The 21,591-nt window shown below is 39.9% G+C and overlaps 1 protein-coding gene across 1 annotated transcript in view; it reads left to right on the forward strand.

Annotated features, from left to right (window-relative positions):
• SYNE2 (spectrin repeat containing nuclear envelope protein 2) overlaps positions 1-21,591 on the forward strand; it is a 337,350-nt gene that overhangs the window by 92,305 nt on the left and 223,454 nt on the right. The window contains exons 8-14 of the mRNA XM_039242122.1: positions 1,700-1,896; positions 6,563-6,663; positions 9,353-9,454; positions 12,033-12,170; positions 18,842-19,006; positions 19,618-19,730; positions 20,701-20,863. Coding sequence (XP_039098053.1) covers positions 1,700-1,896; positions 6,563-6,663; positions 9,353-9,454; positions 12,033-12,170; positions 18,842-19,006; positions 19,618-19,730; positions 20,701-20,863 — 979 coding nt within the window. The remainder of the gene's footprint in view (positions 1-1,699; positions 1,897-6,562; positions 6,664-9,352; positions 9,455-12,032; positions 12,171-18,841; positions 19,007-19,617; positions 19,731-20,700; positions 20,864-21,591) is intronic.

The raw sequence follows: 21,591 nt of genomic DNA on the forward strand, positions 1-21,591 counted from the left end.
ACAGTGGTTTTATCTGAGGCGATCATGGATCACCTTTATGAGGAGGAGACCTTTGAGTGAGGATTGAAGAAGAAGGCTTCAGGCGTATAAAGATCTGGGAGAAAGAGCACCCCGCAGAAGGATTAAAAAAAGCATGGAGGGTACTGGGTGTCTCAGTTGGTTAATCATCCGACTCTTGCTTTTGGTTCAGGTCATGACCCCAAGGTTGGTGGGATGGAGTCCTGTGAGTCCCATGTCCGGCTCCTCACTGGGCATGGAGCCTGCTCTATATTCTCTCTCTCCCTCTGTCCCTCACCCCTGCTTGCACTCTCTCTCTAAAATAAAATGTAAAGAAAGAGCATGGTGTTGAGAAAGGAAAGAAGCCAAGGTGGCTGTGATGTTTCAAGAGAGGGAAGCAAGGGTGGAAGAGGTAGGCAGGGGCCAAATCGTGTGAGGCCTTGTGGGTCAGACTGAGAGATGTTATTCTGATAAGCTATGACAGGGGTGTGTGTGTGTGTGTGTGTGTGTGTGTGTGTGTGTGTGAGAGAGAGAGAGAGAGAGAGAGAGCACAGGTGGGAGAGGAGCAGAGAGGGAGGGGGAGAGAGAGAGAGAATTGTAAGCATGCCCAATGTGGAGCCCAACTCAGGGTTAAATCTGATGATGGTGAGATCCCAACCTGAGCTGAAATCAAGAGTTGGATGCTTAACCAACTGAGCCCCCCAGGTGCCCTGACAGGGTTGTTGTTGTTTTTTTAAATGCTTTTTTTTATTGTAGTAAAATATACATAACATAAAATTTACCATTTTAACATTTTTAAGTGTACAGCTCAGTGGCATTACGTACATTCATATTGTCACGTAACCATCACCACCATCCATCTCCAGAATTTTTCTCATCGTATAAAACTAAAACTCTCTCCCATCCTTCCCTCCTGTAGCTGGTGGTCTACTTTTCTTTATCCATGAATTTCACTACTCTAGATGCCTTAAATGAGTGGAAACATATAGGATTTGCTCTCTTGTGACTGGTTTCTTTCATTCTGCATAATATCTTCAAGGTTCTTCTGTGTTGTAAGATGTGACAGAATGTCCTTCCCTTTTAGGGCTGAATAATATTCTACTTTATCTGTACATCACATTTTGTTTATCCATTCATCTGTGATGACTAGTTTTAAGCAAAGGAGTGATAAGCTACTGACCATTGAAGCGACACAATATATCATATACTTTGTTCTGATGAGAAAAGAAATTGTTTCCTCTAGTGAAAGGAACGTAATTGCATGGAGAGGTCTAAAGTCAGGGTTGAGCCAACAGATTCCTGAATGAAGAGTATTAAAGTTGAGTGAGTGACTATTGTCGCTTGCAGGGCTTTTGAAGACACAGATTTCAGATCTGCCTGCAGAGTTTAATGCAGTAGGTTTGGGGTTGGGTCCGACTGAGAGTTTGTATTTCTTTCACTTGCAGCCCAGGTGAGGCTGACGCTGCTGGTCCAGGGGTTGCACTCTGAGAACGAATGTTCTATGGTATCAAGAGCCTCATAAAACCTGGCATTTTACTTTAATCTGGCCACAAGGTTAAAATAAGATATTTTCCTAGAATATGTGATTTATTTGATTTATTTGAACAGTTGAAATCTGTTTTAACTACTATTGAATATGGGGGATGTGTTTTGACATATCCTTTGAAATAGTGTTGTTCATGTTTTTGTCCTTTTGCAATAGGTGTGAATCTGTCAATGTGACAGATTTTAAGTCAAGCTGGAGAAATGGGATGGCTTTTCTGGCTGTCATTCATGCCTTGCGACCAGACCTGATTGACATGAAAACAGTGAAGCACAGATCCAACAAAGACAATCTGAAAGACGCCTTTGGAATTGCTGAACGGGAATTTAAAATTCCCAAATTGCTAGAACCAGAAGGTAAAGAAGCTTCTTTCTTTTTAAAACACTGTCCGGTGTGAAGTTGGCTGGGAAATAGTATCTCTACATAAATAAACATAACGGTGTTATCACCCTGGAGGGTTTAATAACTTCAACTCTTTATTAAATGTCATGACACTAGGAATTCCTACCAATTCGTTAACTTCAGTACTTGAAGGGATGACACCACAGCTGAAAGCAAGCGGTGCTGTTATTGGGAATAGTTTGAGTCTTTGTCTTGATTTTCTTTCATTGCGTTTCTTATTGTGTTCCCCTGATTCTGTTATTCTGTTCTAAAATCTCTCTAGTAAAACCTTTCTTTGAGTTAACGTATTTCTTGCTCTCCACTCTTTCCCCGTACATAGAGCTGAATTTCTTTGAAGACTTAAACTCTTTGTTTGTTTGTTTGTTACTCCTTCTATGGCTGGCTCAGGTTGGCCGTGATTATGCTCAATACGCTGTGTGGTATGGTTAACAACAGCAAAATCCTAACTACGGGTTATATTCAAAGAGATGATTATGTTAACTTCATAAAATTAAGATTAGGATGATTTAATTCTTAGGAAAAGCACTCTAATGTGGATTGTGTTGTTTCTTAATGTACAAAAGCGTATTAAAAATCCCAGTAAGTTCATAAAAGAGGTGTATAGGATTAGTGAGGATTATAATGAACTAACAAATTAAGAAATACAAATTCTAGTTTCAGCGCTGTAACCAGGGGTGTGTAGGTAAATGTGTGACTGGGTCACCAGGACGATGTGTGTGTTGGCCTGAGTGTGTGGATACATATACATGTCTTTCACAAATATTACTAATATAAAGCACGTGTAGCACTCAGTTTACATATAATAAGAAAATATGTGATTGACTTGATTATAAATTCCATATAGCCCCAAAATGCTTTTGTTGAATTTCACCAAACTGTTGTATCCATCTGCAGCCAACTTATGGTCGCAATTGCTGGTCACGTGGAGTTCTAACATGAATGTTGGTAAATAATTGCCTTTACGTTCATGAGTAAGTACGACAATAAAGATGTTTGTTAGAACTTCACTTGTTCTTCAACATGTGAATGACTTTTTTGCTGAATCTAATACTGGGAGAATATTTCCTCAATTTTTTGTTCAACTTAACAGCTCTAGATAGGATAGACTTTTTTTTTTTTTAAGAGTTTATTTATTGTGTGAGAGAGCACGCAAGCAGGTGAGAGGCAGAGAGGGAGAGAGAGAGAATCCCAAGCAAGTTCCACACTGTCAGTGCAGAGCCCGACTTGGGGCTCTATCTCACAAACGGTGAGATCATGACCTGAGCCAAAATCAAGAGTCAGGTGCTTTACCGACTGAGCCACCCAAGTAGCCCTACACGGGACACGCTTTTAAGCTTAACATGCATTATTAACACTTTCTCCATCTCTTTCTCTGTAATCAACAATACAAGAAATCAAGCCCTCATTTGCTGATTTTTGTGTATGTGTGTGCTTTGAACACAACCACCATGGGTGATTCCAGTGTGAAGTCACTGAACACAGAGTAGGGAAAAGACGTGCAACCCCAACACACCATTATGTAGTTTTCTATCATGCAGGTACCACAGAGGTAAATAACCTCAAGAGCATAGATAACAGTAAAATGTAGTAAAATATTTGGGAAGTGGTGAGTTTTGAGTGTTTATTACCTTTGTTTTAATATATTTTACTTGATTGTGCATTTATAAAATTTAATTTTTTTAAATTAAAAAAATGACCTGGTTGAGGTAGTGTTTGTCAGGGTTCTCCCCTGTGAAGCTATGTTTTTGTTTCTGTCTTTGGGAAGTCAGTATGCATAGCGGACACTTGGGAGAGTTATGTTAGCTCTCCTTGAGGACGGGTTATCTATAATAATTACTTGGTAGTCATCTGTAGGAGCTATGTCTACCCTCTCCCCCATTTATTCATTTATCCAACTGTTTATCAATATGGGCTCTGGACATTTCATTTTCTACTGTGGGTCGTAATCTAATACTACTTTATTCATTTAATTGCTCAAATTGAAAAAATATTTTGTAACTCAAAGTTTCAGCCATCAAGAGCTCTTTCAGCTAACTCCTGTGCCCTTTTGACATATTCCCATCAGTGTGGCGTTTCCTTGTTTGCTTTTGAGCACATTCTTATTTCCTGGTGCTACAAGATGCTCCAGGCTTATTCATCTTGGATGTTTCCTCCCCCCATTCTGGGATCAACCATTTCCCCAAGGAGCACCGGTTCCTTTGACTGGAGAATGGGATTAGAAGCTCAGATCTGGGCACTAGTTATGCGAGTTGCTACTGGTTCTTAGCCTTCTTGGACCTCAGTTGAATTAGGTGGTATTTCTAAGTGAAGAGTTAGCCTAGTGGTGGGGCGCCTGGGTGGCTCAGTTGGTTAAGCTTCCGACTTTGGCTCAGGTCATGATCTCACGGTTCGTGGGTTCAAGCCCTGCGTCGGCCTCTGTGCTGACAGCCAGCTCAGAGCCTGGAACCTGTTTTAGATTCTGTGTCTCCCTCTCTCTCTGACCCTCCCCTGCTCACGCTGTCTCTCTCTCTCTCTCTCTCTCAGAAATAAATAATAACATTTTAAAAATTAAAAAAAAAAAGAGCCTAATGGTTCCATATTTTTATATATTAGGTTTGTCAATTCTCTAGATTCATGCTGCTTGTTAATAATTCTTGTTAACTTTCACCTCCTTATTTGTTTTTGCTTCCCTTTTCTTTCTTCCTTTTCTCCCTTTCTTTGTCTTTTCTCTTTCCTTTTTGGCTTTTCATTATCTTTTTTTCTTTTCTTTGTTTTTCCTCATGGTTTGTTTTATTCCTTTGTCTGATTTCTGTTCTTTTTTTTTTTTTAATGCTTTTCTCACATTGTCATTCTCTAAATCTTTATTAGTGTAAAATATTTTTTCTGTTTTAGTATGTGAAAGTAATTAGGCAAATAATGTGACAGCATAAAAAAGCCAAATTTCCACTGTATAAATGATTGTCCATAATTCACTTTATGTAGCTGAAACAGTAGCTCAAAATGTGAAACACATCATTATTTATGCAAACCAAATGCTGTTGTCATATTTGAAAAAGAGAATTATCTTTTGAAAATTTTATTAAAACATTTAGTCACTGTGCATAGCTTCATATATAATAATGTTTTTATTTATTTTTAATTGTTTTATACAATGAAGTTTTTAAAAAGAAACATCTAGTTAAGGCAGTATAATTATTTTATGTATCTCTCGATGTACTTTTACCTTTTTTTACTTCCTTTTTTTTCAGTAAAGAATAACTCAGTTCTTAGAGATCCTTCCTTTATTGAAACTCCACCCCTACCTTTTTATTGATGTCTTTTATGTGTCTAATGTATGGAATTTTATTATTTGGATGTAGAGTAGATTCACATTCTCCCTCAGTCTGCTTAGAATAGTCCTTGGGTCCAGTAAACACATTTGTTGAAGCGTGCATAGTGTTTTATATTTGTTTGCTGTTTGTTTTTCTCCTAACAGTAAGCTCCTTGAGGGGCAGATAATGTCTTAGGCATCTAGCATCTACTAAAGTGTCTCACATCCACCTGTTGAATGAATAAGGGCAAAAATTGAGCCTTCCATATCTTGCTTGTGACCTGCATTTGTTGACTCTGTAAATATTTGATGAGTTTGTTTTAACTGAATTAATAAATAAACACAAAAAGGTTGCCTGGGTGGCTCAGTCAGTTAAGCTCCTGACTTCGGCTCAAGTCATGATATCACATTTCATGGGGTTGAGCCCTGTGTCGGGCTCTGTGCTGACAGCTCAGAGCCTAGAGCCTGCTTCAGATTCTGTGTCTCCCTCTCTCTATGCCCTCCCCTGCTCACGCTCTGTCTCTCTCTCTCAAAAACAAATAAACATTAAAAAATTTTTAAAAAACCCACACAAATGATTTCCTTTTTATTATCTTCATAGTTGTTTTGGCAATGTATCCAAAGACAGCCCGAAATTATGTGTTCATTTTGCCTATAACATATTTTGATCCCTTTGTGATTTTGTGATATCTCTAATTTATTATATGTCTGGAGTTCTGTGCTTAAGGAATTTATAATATGTTTTACTATTGTTTAAATTCAGCATTTTCCAAATTTATTTCACCATGGACTTTGTTAATGCAGCACAAAGACTGGCCCAAAGAAGGCTGTCATAATTCTGTTTGTTCCATGAATGAACAAATAAAATCGTGCAGATGTCTTAAGTAAGTCTCCCATTGCACATACACTTTTGGAAATGCTGTATTGCACACGTACATACTGAGACTCGTATGACAGGAATGGGTTCCAGTTGCTGTGTGTTCCCACACTCTACACTCCTGGAGGAGTTTCCGTACCGTGTCTCTGGAAGGAGGAAAGCTGTATTTTCTCTGTTCCCCTCTCCCTGACTACTTCTCCCCTTCTACATACAATGTGCATGGTGGAAATTGAGGCTGTGCCTGTATTACTGCCGGGATTCAACTCATCTCTGACTCTGGATCTGAGTTCTTAGCCAGGGCACAGGCTTGGAGCAAGGGCAACTGACCAGAGAGTGCATGGCTGGTTAACTGCTTTGGTTTATTCCAGGGCTGCCTTATGGCATGGCCCGTTCTTGGGTGGTCATTATAGCAAATCCCATCTATTGCTAATTGATAGCATGGTGCATCTTGCAGATGTGGATGTTGTCGATCCTGATGAAAAGTCGATCATGACCTATGTGGCACAGTTTCTACAGTATTCGAAGGATGCATCTGGGACTGGAGATGAAGCTCAGGTATGTCCTTAGAAATATGTGTCAAGCTCATTTTTGTCATATGCTACTAATGGCTTCTTTTTAAAAATTGAACTATAATTTGCACATAGAACTTAAATGTGCAGCTCTATGAGTTTTGACAAATGCATACACCCCATGTAACCCATGGAACAATCATGATGTAACACATTTCTCTTACCCAGAATGTTCCACTGTGCCCTCTTCTGTCTGTACTCCCCACCCTGGGCAACCAGTATTCCAATTTCTTTCATTGTAGATTTGTGGTGTTTGGTGTATTTACCTACTTGTGTAACCATCACCACAATCTAATTTTAGTGTATTTCCGTTTTAACCTGCTCTTTAGCTACATGTATCTGGGATCATATTATTTGTTTGTTTGTTTGTTTGTTTGGTTTGAGAAAGCGCAAGAGAGCATGGGAAGTGTAGAGAGAGAGGGAGAGAATCAGAATCCCAAACAGGCTCCGTGCCATTAGCACAGGGCCTGACATAGGGCTCGATCTCACGAACCGTGAGATCAAGACCTGAGCCAAGAGTCAGATGCTTAACTGACTGAGCCACCCAGGAGCTCCTGGGATCATATAATTTATAAAAATGGAAACAGTGCTTTCTACTTTTGATCTTTGTTTGTTGAGGTACTCTTGACTTACTGTCAGCTTGCATTTGATTAGTCAGTTTTTTCCTTTGACTTTTAGTCAGGGACACAAAATATTGTGGGTGGTGATTTCATAAGAATCACTGAGCTGAAAGTAAACCCTTATTCTGCTGCTGGGAAGATAAATGAGTGCTGTGAAGTTAGTAAACTGTTTTTAAATTTTTTTAAATTTTTTAATATTTATTTATTTTTGAGAGAGAGAGACAGAGCACAAATAGGGAAGGGACAGAGAGAGAGGGAGACACAGAATCTGAAGCAGGATCTAGGCTCTCAGCTATCAGCACAGAGCCCGGCGCTGGGCTTGAACCCATGAGCTGTGAGATCAGGATCTGAGCCGAAGTCAGATGCTTAACTGACTGAGCCACTGGGGTGCCCCTGAATATTCTTTAAATATTTATTTAAACTACTTCCTCAGAAATGTTTACAGGCAGTCCTATTTCCGCATTGTATGTGACAAATTTGGGCCTAGGTTTTTCCAACTGTGGCATTGGAGGCGCTGCGCCAGATGGTTGCTGACTCTGGAAAAGAGACTCAAGCTGAGACTCAGGCCTCTAATTCAGTTCACTTGTTTCTGACCTGCTGCGGAACTACTCTTTTCTAATTAATTTTCTTATTAAAAACTAAAATGAGGGGGGCGCCTGGGTGGCTTAGTCGGTTAAGCGTCCGACTTTCGCTTAGGTCATGATCTCGCGGTTGGTGGGTTCGAGCCCCGCATCGGGCTCTGTGCTGACTACCAGCTCAGAGCCTGGAGCCTATTTCAGTCTGTGACTCCCTCTCTCTCTGACCCTCCCCTGCTCACGCTGTCTCTCTCTCTCTCTCTCCTAGAAATAAATAAAACATTAAAAAAAAATTAAAAAAAAAAAAAAAAAAACTAAAATGAGGGGCGCCTGGATGGCTCAGTCAGTTAAGCGTCCGACTTCGGCTCAGGTGATGATCTCACGGCTCATGGGTTCGAGCCCCGCATCGGACTCTGTGCTGACAGCTCAGAGCCTGGAGCCTGCTTCAGATTCTGTGTCTCCCTCTCTCTCTGACCCTCCCCTGCTCACACTGTCTCCCTCTCTCTCTCCCTCTCTCAGAAATAAGTAAAACATTAAAAAAATAATAATTAATTAAAAAAAAAAATGAAAAATTCAACTGTCCATAAAATCAGATTCAGAAGTATATAGAAAACACTTCTGCTTAATAGGAAGAGAAAAAGTAAATGAAAAATAAAGGGAATGGAAATAAGATGAAGTATCTTTTGCTTTATCCTCTGACAGTAAAATTTGCTTTCGAATGTAAGCAAGCAAGAACCTAGGGAAAAATAATTGTTGCTCATATCCATAGGAGAGCAGAACCAAACCCTTTAGTAGTTACTTTAAGGGTCTTTAAAATGCTTCAGATATTAAAAAAAACCTTATTTTAATGTTTATTTATTTTTTGAGAGAGAGAGAGAGCGAGTGCATGCACATGAGTGTGTGAGGGTGGGGGAGGGGCAGAGAGAGAGGAAGACACAGAATCCAAAGCAGGCTCCAGGGTCTGAGCTGTTAGCAGAGCTGGATGTGGGGGTCGAACCCGCAAGCTGTGAGATCATGACCTGAGCCAAAATCACACACTCAATAGACTGAGCCCCCCAGGCACCTCTGCCTAAGATATTTTTGATGTCTCTGTATTTGGGTGTCAGCAGCTCTTGATTAACCCATACTGAGATGTATTAGAAAGCAGTATTCTGAAATGCTTACTATAGGTAAGTAGTTTAGAATAATGTTCTTTAGAATTGAGGAATAATGGAAGTAGATAAGCCAAAAAAAAAAAAAATTGAGGGGCTTGCATGCCCTGTTTCTTTAGCATATTATGTTCAGGTGCCAGTTTCAATCCATTTTAAAATTTGAGGTGTTAGGTGAACAAGCAAACTTCCTCTTCAACGCAGCGAGTCATTGGTGTGTAATGATTGCATTATTTCACTGATGTTTGAAGTTGTTAATTTTGTTGTTAAAAAAAAATCTCCAAGTCTATTTAGGATAGAGTGTTAAATGCGTGTGTGTGTGTGAATTACAGGGCAGGATGAAAGACGCTGTGGTCTGGTTAACTCTACAAGAGAAAAGACTACAGGAAGTGCTAAAGGAGTCAGAGAATGAGACCTACTCTAAAAAGTATGATGTAAGTACAGCTTTAAACAGCAATTTATTTGTAGTTGACTCTTAGGAAAGAGTAGGATGTTTTTGGGGAAAAAATCCTTCAGAGTTCATTGTATAAATGGTAAACTAACTCCAAGTTTTAGCATCAAATTCTAGGACAGTGCTTCTCAAGTTTTAATGTGCATGTGAATTCGCTGGAGAATCTTGTTAAAATTCAGATTCTTTTTTTTTTAAATTTATTTATTTGGAGGCAGAGAAGGAGAGACAGAGGGCATGAGCAGAGGATGGACAGAGAGAGAGAGAGAGAGAGAAAGAGGGAGAGAATCCCAAGCAGTCTGTGCGCTGTCAGCACGGAGCCTGATGTGGGGCTCAGTCTCACGAATCATGAGATCATGACCTGAGCTAAGGTCAGGAAGATGCTTAATGGACTGAGCCACCAAGGTGCCCCTGAAATGCACATTCTAATTCAGTAGATCTGAGGCGGGGCCTGAGATTCTGCATTTCCAGCAAGCTTACGGTGGTGCTAATGCTGGGTTCTGAAGGTACTTTGAGTAGTAAGGTTTCTGGACTGTGGGCCCCACCACTTTGGTAAATTCAGTGTTATCGGAATATCGCCAGGCCCGTGAAGGTGTTGTTTGTGGCCGCCTTTGCACTGCAACGCCAGAGTCACACAGTGGCAACAGAAACCATATGGCCCTCAGGCTCGGACATTTATCATCTTGCTTCTTACAGTAGACGTTTTCCAGTCCCCAGCCTGGAGCAGAACATGCTTTTCAAGACGAATATGGAATGAAAAAAAAAGGTCAGGAAATCAGACATGAAGCCAACCCCAAGGTATAGGGCCTCAACCACGGCATCCTCTGAGGAAAAATGACAACTATGATTGCCACCACATTTGAGTGTCTGCTGTGTACCAGGCACCTTGCTGCAGGCATTTTACACATGAGAGCATCTTGCTGAGCGTGGTGCTGTTATTCCACAGTGTCTGAGGTGACACAGCTACTGACCAGGAGAGGCGGATTCGAATCGAGTCTAGCTTTGGAGACCCAGCTCTCTTTATTTCCTGATGCTTCTCCTGGGCAAGTCTTGTACCATCTTGAAAGAGCCTGACGAGCCGAGATGAGGATTGTTTGGCCCCGTTTCTTAGAACCCACTGCCTGTGCAGCTCTGCTCCCTGTCAGATCTCCATCGGGAATAAAGCAGGAGTACTGTCATGTGCCTACTCCGCACATAGCGCCTCCAGGCTCAGTGCGGGGGTTGGATGAATCCAGCCTTTCCAACACTAACATTCAGTGGATTGTGCTACTTGCTGGCAACAACATCCTTTTTGGTATAGAGGCATCAGGGAAGAAAGGGATGGGATGTCCTCATCTTCCTTTCCATCAGAACTACCTAGGCTTCTGTGCTTCTTCCATCTTTGTTCTGGCCTGATGCGTTTTTTATTGACAAGATGTCCAGCGTCCACTGAACGTGCATTACTCTCACATCCATCTTTGATTTAGTAATGCAGCACAGATTCAGCTTCCTTAAATAAACAGCTTTAGGAAGTTATTAGTGAGCAGAAAGAATTATGATGAATTATCCCTTGGTTGACTCGTAAAACTTAATCTTTTCCAAAATTCTATTTATTTTTTTATTTTTTTAATGTCCACGATGGGTCTTGAACTCATGACCCCAAAATCAAGAGTCACCTGCTCTACTTACTGAACCGGCTGAGCACCCCAACTCATAAAACTTCATTTAAATAATACTGCTGAAATAAATAAAATAAAATTAAATGCTGCCAATTAGTATGAGTGAGGTTTGAAATAAAATTTATAGAATTGATGACTTTTTTTTTTAATGTTTTATTTATTTCTAGGAGAGAGAGAGAGACAGCGTGAGCAGGGGAGGGTCAGAGAGAGAGGGAGACACAGAATCGGAAACAGGCTCCAGGCTCTGAGCTGGCTGTCAGCACAGAGCCTGACGCGGGGCTCGAACCCACGAACCGCGAGATCATGACCTAAGTGAAAGTTGGACGCTTAACCGACTAAGCCACCCAGGCGCCCCTAGAATTGATGACTCTTAAACACCAATATTTCACACTAATACGAACCAAGAAAAGCTGAATTTATAAAATTTTTGAGGGACAAAATATATTCTCAAATCTGTAAAAAGTGACTTGAGAAGCACTGGTTCAAGCACTGTTAACTGTAGAGACATTTGTACGCGATGACTGCTACTAGATAGTTCTCACTTCCACTCATTCTTATTTTGTTGTGAACACATATCTGGGGTGGACAGAGAAACTTCCATTTTCCGTGTGACGTCATGATTTGTCCTCTAGAGGTGGGTGACCTTGCCACTTCATTCCATTAGAAATCCAACAGTACTGACAAGAGACACAAGCCGTGACCTGTGTTACCATGACGGCACTCAAGTGATCAGGGTGCACTGAAGGAAGATACCAGATCAGTGAGAGGATCCTGAATTCAGGGAATTGTACCTTTTCTCTAAGTAAAAATTTAAATCTAACCTATAGCTATAGACCTTAAAATGGCGGATTACATATCATTAACCGATTTAAAATTTCTGCCTTTAAAATATTCTTCTGATTGTAGAGCCTGCTGTCCTTTTTGGAGTCCTTCAATGAAGGAAAAAAGCCCTTTTTGGACATCCTGCCAGTGGAAAGGACCTTGGATGAGCTGAATGAAAATCAGGTGCAGCTGAGAGAAGCCTGGGATGGCCTCAACTGCCAGGTTACTGTGTTATTTGATTCATGGGGCAGCTTTGTTTGTTGGATGATTACTTTAGACTCTCATGAGGAATTCTGTAAAAGGAGCAGATGCTTCATCAGAAACTTGGGAGAGTATTCTTTTATTTTCTCCATAGTCTCATCTGGGTAGTGGTCAATATTTAAATAGGAATTTGTAGCATTCTGCTTAGAAAAACTGCTTGTTCAGAGTTTTTATATTTGCTGTCAATGATTGATTTGCCAAAGTAGATTATCCGTATTCTGACTGACCAGCCTCTTCTTTTCCGTGGACCAGTGTCATGTGTCACTATCAATAGATTCTTGCAAAGGGTGAGGGATAAGCCTAGAGAGAATGTGTGAAGATGAATGTATATGAATATATCTGTATGATTTCAGTTGTTTTCAGTTTATTAAGATTTGTGTTATGACCGAAGACATAGAGCATGTGGGTGTAATACCATTTGCACTTAAAATGAACATGTATTCTGTAGTTACTTGATAGGGCATTCTATAGATATCAGGTAAGCTAAGGTGGTTGATAGTGTCAGATTATCTATGTCTTTAAAAAATTTTTTGTTGTTGTTGTTGTTTTTGAGAGAGAGAGGGACAGAATGAGAGCAGGGAAGAAGCAGAGAGAGAGGGAGACACAAAAATCAAAGCGGGATCCAGGTCCTGAGCTGTCAGCACAGAGCCCGGTGGGGGGCTGGAACTCATGAACTGTGAGTTCATGACCTGAGCGGAAGTCAGATGGTCAACCGACTGAGCCACCCAGGCGCCCAAATTATGTTGATATTTTTAGAATTTCATTTTATATATTGGCTTTTTAAAAATAATTAATTAATTAAATTAAGTTTTAAATGTTTATTTGTTTAGAGAACGAGAAACAGGGTAGGGGCAGAGAGAGGGGGACAGAGCACCCAGAATGGGCCCTGCACTGACAGCAGTGAGTCTGATGTGGGGCTTGAACTCATAAACTGCCAGACTACAACCTGAGCCGAAATTCTATGCTCAACTGACTGAGCCACCCTGGTGCCCCAGTCTATTGGCTTTTTGGCTCTATTGCTTTCTGTCAGATTTTTGGTGAGACAACAATATACATTTAAAATTTTTTACAATCTGGGGCTCCTGTCAGTGAGGTATCTAACTCCTGATTTCAGCTCAGGTCATGATTTCATAGTTCGTGGGTTGGAGCCCTGTGTCGGGCTCTGCACTGACAGTGCAGACCTTGCTTGGCATTTTCTCTCTCTCAGCCCCTCCCTGCTCATACAAACTCTCTCTCTCTCTCTCTCAAAATAAATATATAAACTTTTTTTGCAGTCTACTTACATAACTTCTAAGTTATCATACAACTTCTTACGTAGAAATCTTGCAATTAATTTGATTCATTTATTTGTCATTCTTTATGCTATAGTTGCTTTACATATAAATATATTCATGCCACAGACAAATGTTTTAAAGTGCCCAAGACCATGTTATAAATTTTTGCTAAAAACAGTCTTACATTTTAAAGAAATTTAGAGTAAAAAATGTCTCTTATAATTATCTAGATATTTACTATTTCCAATGTTCTTCATTCTTTTCTAGAGAGATTTGATTCTAGAGAGATTTGAGTTTCCATCTGAACTTCTTTCTCTTCAGCCTAAAACACATTTTTCAACTTACAACACAGGTTTATGGGTGACAAATTCTCTTAGTTTCATTTTTAACTGTCTTTATTTGGCCTTCGTTCTTTTCTTAAACATCTTTATTGAGGTATAATTTACATACCATACACTTCTCTCATTTTCAGTAGATAATTAAATGATTTCTGGTGAATTTACAGGGTTGCAACAGAGATTTTTATGGTCTGCAAGTCAAAACTTCTCTCTGGCCCTGAACAAGTTGGCTGATCCCTGTTGATCACTGTTCTCTCGGCTGTCAGCGGTGCCAGCCTGTTTTCAGCATATATGTTTCACATCATTTAGGAAGGGTGCTAAATAGTCTAGTCTAGTCGCTTCAAAGAGCCACCATCTCTGAGTACCTAATTTGGAAGAACTAGCATAGCCCCGAAACCTTCCCATCAAGTGGCACGGCTCATGGTGCCCTCCGCTTGTGTTCCCAGCACAGCCTTGAAACTGACCCCTGTGAAGGGCAGGTGCTCTCAGTTATGCAGCCTCAAAAAACAGAAGGAGAGGAAGGAGGTATTGTTTGTAGAGTTCACAGTGTCCCACACCACAAAGACCTGGCCTAATTTTATTGAAGATGATTGGGAAACAGTACCAAAATAATGGGGAAAACCATTAAAACCCCACTATTTTGCAAGAGTTCAGTGCCACAAATTGATAGCAGCTTGAAAATCCGTTCCTCAGTTATAATACAGCTCCTTGTGTCAATGTAACAAATGAGATATGTTAACCGTACAGTCTTCGGGTGCAGAAAAGTCAATACCGTCTAGACAGTTCCTGGTTTAGTTGTTTGAACACAGTTACCTCAAAGCATACCAGTAAGTGGTTTCATTTTAAGCCAGCTATGCAAAATAGCAACGTTAGGGAGAGAGGGAGACGGAGGGAGACACAGAATCTGAAGCAGGCTCCAGGCTCTGAGCTGTCAGCCCAGGGCCTGACAAGGGGCTCTAACCCACAAACCGTGAGATCATGACCTGAGCCAAAGTCGATCACTTAACCAACTGAGCCACTCAGGCACCCCAACGTTATGTTATTTTGATCTGACATGATCAGGTCAGATCAGATACAAATTTTTGACCAAATTCAAAAGTAAGTTCCAAAACTAACAAAGAAAAGTGTGGAGCCAGTTTTCTCTGTAAGTGACAAAGAGGGGTAATAAAAGGTAATTATCACCTTCTGTCTTTCCTCTTCTGTTACATAAATAGAGTACAGCCCTCAAGCAGAAAGCACACATTCCTTTTCATTCAAAATATATTCAGCTTTCTTTTAGTTGTGAAAAGACTATCAGTTGAATTAGAGATATCGTTCTTAGCCTCTCTTTAAGTCATCTATCAATTTTCTGACTTATTTTATTTTATTTTGGCAAATGCATAGATTATTTGGTTATAATAAAAGCGCATATTAAAAAGTCATAATGACGACAACATTGTTTTTCATTATTTTCCAACTGGAGGCTTAACGGCATATACTTAATGATTTGAGATTATAGAGCTGTCTTTTGTCATATGTCGTTAGAGAAGGTAAACTTGCGAAGCAGCTGAAGCAAAACAATATTACATGGTATTCCTTATATGTGGAAGGTTATAAAAAGAAGTCAAACTCACAGAAGCAGAGAGTATGAAAGTGGTTGTCAGAGGGTGGAGGATAGGAGGGGCTGAAGTTGGTAAAAGGGTGCAGACTTCCGGCTCTAAGTTGAGTAAGGTCTGAGGATCTAATGTAAAACATCGTGGCTATACTTCATAACACTGTATTATATCATTGAAATTTGCTAAGAGAGTTGAATTTAAATGTTCTTCGCCAAGAAAAAAAAAAGGCATAAACATGTGAAGTGATGGTGTGTTAATTATTTAGAGAGTGGGTGTCCTCCCGCGATGTATAGGTGTATCAAATCCCCATGATGTACACTTTAAATATATTATGGTTTTGCCATCTATGCCTCAATAAACCTAAAAATGCAAAACAAAATGTGAAAACTATAATATTTAATGCTTCTAGCTTATGAATAGTTCCATGTCACTGCCTTAAAAGAGCCTAGATTTTTTCTCATTTCACATCTTTAAGGAACCTGGGTGGCTGAGTTGGTTAAGTGTCCAACTCTTGATCTGGGATCAGGTCATGATCTCACATTTCGTGGGATCAAGCCCTGTGTTAGGCTTTGTGGTGTCAGGTTGGGATTCTCTCTCTCTCATCTCTCTCTCCTCCACCCCTGATCACGTGTGGGTACGTGCTCTCTTTCTCTCTCTCTCTCTCAAAATAAATAAACTTAAAAAAATCTTTATATTTGGACATTTACTTAAATATTTCTTTTTTTAAAAATATTTTTATTTATTTCTAGGAGAGAGAGAGAGAGAGACAGCGTGAGCAGGGGAGGGTCAGAGAGAGGGAGACACAGACTCTGAAATAGGCTCCAGGCTCTGAGCTGGCAGTCAGCACAGAGCCCGACGTGGGGCTCGAACCCACGAACCGCGAGATCATGACCTAAGCGAAAGTCGGACGCTCAACCGACTAAGCCACCCAGGCGCCCCTAAATATTTCTTTTTTATATTTCTCTGCATATGGTGGCACCCAGTAAATGTTTTGCAATCAATTAATGATGAATCAAATAACCCTATTGTTTTAAAAGATGCAATTTTGCTTTTTATTTCCTCTATTTAAAATCAATTTAACCTAAAGAGTAGTGGCAATTTATTTAGCAGAACTCTAAGGGAAAGAGAAGCACAGATTTAAAACTCATATTTTCAATAGAGAAAGTCATTTGATTGAAACACACTTTAATTTGTGCATGATCTTCATGGGGGTGGTGGTCTTTAGCATTAGAATGCCAAAAAAGCCATAAGAGAGTCGTGAGCTTAGATCAAAAACAATAGTCCTTTTTTAAAAATATCTTTTTATTAACATTTATTTATTGCTGAGAGAGCGTGAGCAGGAAAGGGGCAGAGAGGGAGGGGGACACAGAATCTGAAACAGGCTCCAGGCTCTAAGCTGTCAGCACAGAACCCGATGTGGGGCTTGAACCCACGAACCATGAGATCATGAACTGAGCCAAAGTTGGATGCTTAACCGACTGAGCCACCCAGGTGCCCCCAAAACAACATTCTTAAATGGGGTCCTCAATAAAGGAGGTGGCCTAGGAGCTGGATTATCATCCTGCTTAAGAATTCTGGGCATCCATGTTCATGTGTTTTGTTTCTTAAATTCCACACATGAGTGAAAATCATATGGTATTTGTCTTTCTCTGACTTATTTCGCTTAGCACATTATTCTCTAGCTCCATCCACATCATTGCAAATGGCAAGGCTTCATTCTCTTCTATGGCTGAGTAATATTCCATTGTGTATATACTTCGTTTTCTCTCTCTTTTTTTTTTTAATGTTTTATTTATTTCTGCAAGAGAGAGAGAGACAGCATGAGCAGGGGAGGATCAGAGAGAGAGGGAGACACAGAGTTTGAAACAGGTTCCAGGCTCTAAGCTGGCAGTCAGCACAGAGCCCGATGTGGGGCTCGGCCCCACCAACCGTGGGATCATGACCTGAGCTGAAGTCGGACGCTTAACTGACTGAGCCACCCAGGCGCCCCAACCTCATTTTCTTTACCCATTCATCCATCGATGGACATTTGGTCTCTCTTCATAATTTGGCTATTGTTGATAGTGCCGCTATAAATATTGGGGTGCATGTGTCCTTTCAAATCAATATCTTTGTATCCTTTGGGTAACTACCTAGTAATGCAATTGCTGGATCATAGGGTAGTTCTATTTTTTATTTTTTGAGAACTTCCATACTGTTTTCCAGAGTAGCTTCATCAGTTTGCATTCCCACCAACAGTGTAGGAGGGTTCCCCTTTCTCTGCATCCTTGCTGACATCTGTTGCTTCCTGTGTTGTTAATTTTATCCATTCTGACAGGCGTGAGGTGGTATCTCATTGTGGTTTTCATTTGTATTTCCCTGATGGTGAGTGATGTTGAGCATCTTTTCATGTGTCTACTAGCCATCTGTATGTCTTCTTTGGAAAAATGTCTATTCAGGTCTTCTGCCCATTTTTTAAACTGGATTATTGGTTCTTTGCATGTTCAGTTTAATAAGTTCTTTATAGATATTGGATACTAACCCTTTATCAGATATGTCATTTGCAGTAATGTGAATATATGATTAGTACTAGTGAGAAAAACAATCTCTAGTCTGAGTATGAGGTGTAGTTGTCAAGTCAGAGAACACAAGGCCATACAACATTTCAAATAATGGTCCTTCAACATAACAGTCTACCCTTGCTTAGAGGGGTGCTTTTTTAAAACATTTATTCATTTTGAGAGAGAGAGAGAGACAGACAGAGAAAGTGAGTGAGGGGCAGAGAGAGAAGGAGAAAGAGAATCCCAAGCAGACTGTGTGCTATCAGTTCAGAGCCCCCTCTATGTGAGGCTCGAACTCATGAACCATGAGATATCATGGCCTGAGCTAAAATCAAGAATCAGAAGATTAACCAACTGAGCCACCCAGGCGCCCCAAGGGGTGCTTTAAATAATTCTAATTTCCCTCTCATAACTGATTATGGGTTTATCAAAATACTCATTTTTATCCTTGTACCCCCTTCTATATCTTTTTTTTTTAAGTGTATTTTCTTATTTTGAGAAAGGAGGGGAGGGGCAGAGAGAGACAGAGAGAGAGAGAGAGAGAGAGAGAGAGAATCCCAAGCAGGCTCTGTGCTGCCAGTGCATAGCCAAGTGCGGGGCTCAAACTCATGAACTATGAGGTCATGACCTGAGTGGAAATCAAGAATCGGATGCTTAACTGACTCAGACACCCAGGCGCCCACCTTGTGCCCCCTTCTATTGCTCTTAAACAAATAATCTTCTCTTCAGCGGGTAAGCAAATGATATTGAACTCAGAAGTTTGCCCCTTTGAGAAAGACTTGCCTGACTGATAGATCAGAGAAACTTTGAAGAATTCAACAAACTGTGTGCAAAGAAATCAACTTTAGAAGAATGTTTAGCAAATCACCAGTTTTTGTTTTTCAGATTAACATGTGGAAAAGAGACCTGAATCATGCCTTGCCCTCACCGCTGCATCACATTGAAGCCTGGCTCCAGGAGGTAGAGGGACTTATAGAGGAAGACTTGCCAGCTTCCCAGGATTACTGTGAAGCCGTGGCTCTAATACAAGAAAAAATGACTTTAATCAAGGTTGGAAAATTAAAAAGAAACATGGAAAAATCTATGCTTTGTTAGGGACTTCTTCTTGAGGAAGACTTTGGCCTAAAGAGAAGGGAAAGAAATATAGTGCCTATTTGAGGATGGTTTGGAATGATTCCCTTGGGGAGTTTGGGAGCCAGAAGATACTTTCTCTTCCTTATGGGCATTGTGTTAGTGCAAGGTGGGAACAGTAAGAATAGAGTCCAGTAAGTTCTAATGCAACTGTAAAGCCTGACCAAAAAGGGGAGAAGAGACTGGTTTAAATCTGAGAGAGTGGATTCTCACTAAAATGGTATGAGGGAATTTGTTATATGACATTTATGGCATGTGAACTCACAAAGGAATGGAAAATAAATCTGAAAACAAAAGGTTTTGATAATGCTTTTACCAAAGGAACTGCAGTCTGTCTCTCTGTAAAATGTTCCACTTTAAAGCATTTATGAAGTCACTCACTGGCAAAGTTTTAGTTAAAAAAAAGTAAGGGCTTTATGATTGTTTTGAAAAAAGATGCAGCGCATACCCAGAGCAAATGAGATTAACAAACCCCCAATTACAGTGTTTGGCTAAAAGTCTGGTTGATGTCATGCTAAATTTCTTTACAGAATCTGATGGATAAATTTGATTGTCATTCGAATACTCTCCTGGCATTTGAAAATAGAGATGAAAAAAATTTGCCACTGGTACCACCTAAGAAATTGGAGGAAATGAAAGCACGGTTTGTAACACTGCCATTTCACAACTGCCGATGCAGTTCATGTTTGAGCACTAACAGGATGCTAGAGGGACCAGATAATTGTAGATTTTTAGATGATTTCTGATACGGATTTTTTAAATCTTGATTAACAGTACCTTCACATTTTTTGTAATAGTAACATTATATCATGCTAACAGTTTCTTTTTTACTGGATGGTAGGATCTGGTGATGGGAAGGCTCTAGATGTGGAGTAAAAAAATGAGCTTCGTATCTGAGTTTTGGCCAATTTACTGTCTTTTTGAGCATGTATCCTCGTTTGTAAATATGGGATCGTGATAATCACCCCATTTATGTCTCACAAGGGTACTGGGTGAAACAAGAGGAGGTATCGGAAAGTACTTCGTAAATTCTAAAATACTATAGAGATTATTTAATTGATGATTAGCCACATCATCTTCTCTTTTCTCATTATTCATTCACAGTTTATTGCAATGATAATGAGAGGGTTTTAGCCTTAATAAGGAGAGCTGTTTTAATATGCAAATGTTGAAATTATAGTTGCATTCAGTTATACAAAACCTTACAAATGTAGTAAAATATTTTGGAGATTAAGATTTATTATAGGATTTTTTTCTATAGGGGAATAGTCATCAGATAATGTTCTATTAGATGTTTTCCTCTCAGAAATAGTTGTCTTATACTTAGCCACAATGTTTGTTTTACTCTGTTTAAGAAAAAAAGTTTTGGATCACCTGGCTGGCTCAGTTGGTAGAACATGTGACTCCTGATCTCAGGATTGTGAGTTCAAGCCCCACGTTGGGGGTGGTAGCTCTTACTTTAAAAAAGGAAAAAAAGATTTGAGGATACATCTGAGTTCCATGTGTTTAAGACAAAGAGCCAAAGACCCAATATTTTTAGAACTGCCAAACAGATTGTCTCGCATTTGGGCAATAATATTAAGTTAAATTCTAAAACCTGCAATGTTTTCCAGAATCAACAACATTTCAGGGGAAAAATTCATTCCACTTCTAGAATTTCATTACTATAAGTACTCAGTTCTTGGTTTGCTAGATGAAGTGAAGACAAAATTGGATGTTTGGGACGTCAAATATGGGAGCAAAGAATCTGTGGAATTGTTGCTGGAAGACTGGCATGTAAGCTGTTTTATTTTGTGTCTTCGACAACTATTCTCCATGTTGGGGTGCTGAGTTTGCATTTTTCCTTAAGACACATTCCCTTCACCTTTCCAGGTTTTGAGATGAGGTTTCTTGATAGTTTTCATCAGCTTAAAATTGCCCAGAGAACAGAATTGTAAGTACCCAAGTAACAGACAGTGGGAGGAGTGAGAAAAGAAAATCTAATTATTTACCACAACAGGGGAGGCTCAGTTAACCAGGCTAATTAACATAATAATTAGAAGGAGTTTCAAGTTATTAAAAATACCAGCATTCACTTACTGGACTTCTTGTTTAAGAGGTTTTCCTACTTGGGATGCCTGGATGGCTCAGTCGGTGTTCAGCTTTGGCTCAGGTCATGATCCACAGCTTGTGGGTTCGAGCCCCACGTTGGGCTCTGGGCTGACAGCTCAGAGCCTGGAGCCTCTTTTGGATTCTGTCTTCCTTTCTCTCTTCCCCTCCCCCACTCATACTCTGTCTCTCTGTCTTTCTCTCTCTTCTTCAAAAATAAATGAACATTAAAAAAAAATAAAAATAAAATTTCTCACTCAGCTTCATGGTTTCATTCAAAAAATAATTTTTTTAAGAATATTTTAATGTAAGAGTGAGACAGACAGTACATTTTGTCTGGGGCTTATTTTTGGAGAAGGGGGTTAGCTCTTGCAATTTATGGGGGAAAAGTGTTGCAAATGATTTAAATATACATA

The sequence above is a fragment of the Hyaena hyaena genome, unplaced genomic scaffold, assembly GCF_003009895.1.
Source record: "Hyaena hyaena isolate Hyena2069 unplaced genomic scaffold, ASM300989v1 scaffold_208, whole genome shotgun sequence".
Classification (NCBI taxonomy): Eukaryota; Metazoa; Chordata; class Mammalia; order Carnivora; family Hyaenidae; genus Hyaena; species Hyaena hyaena.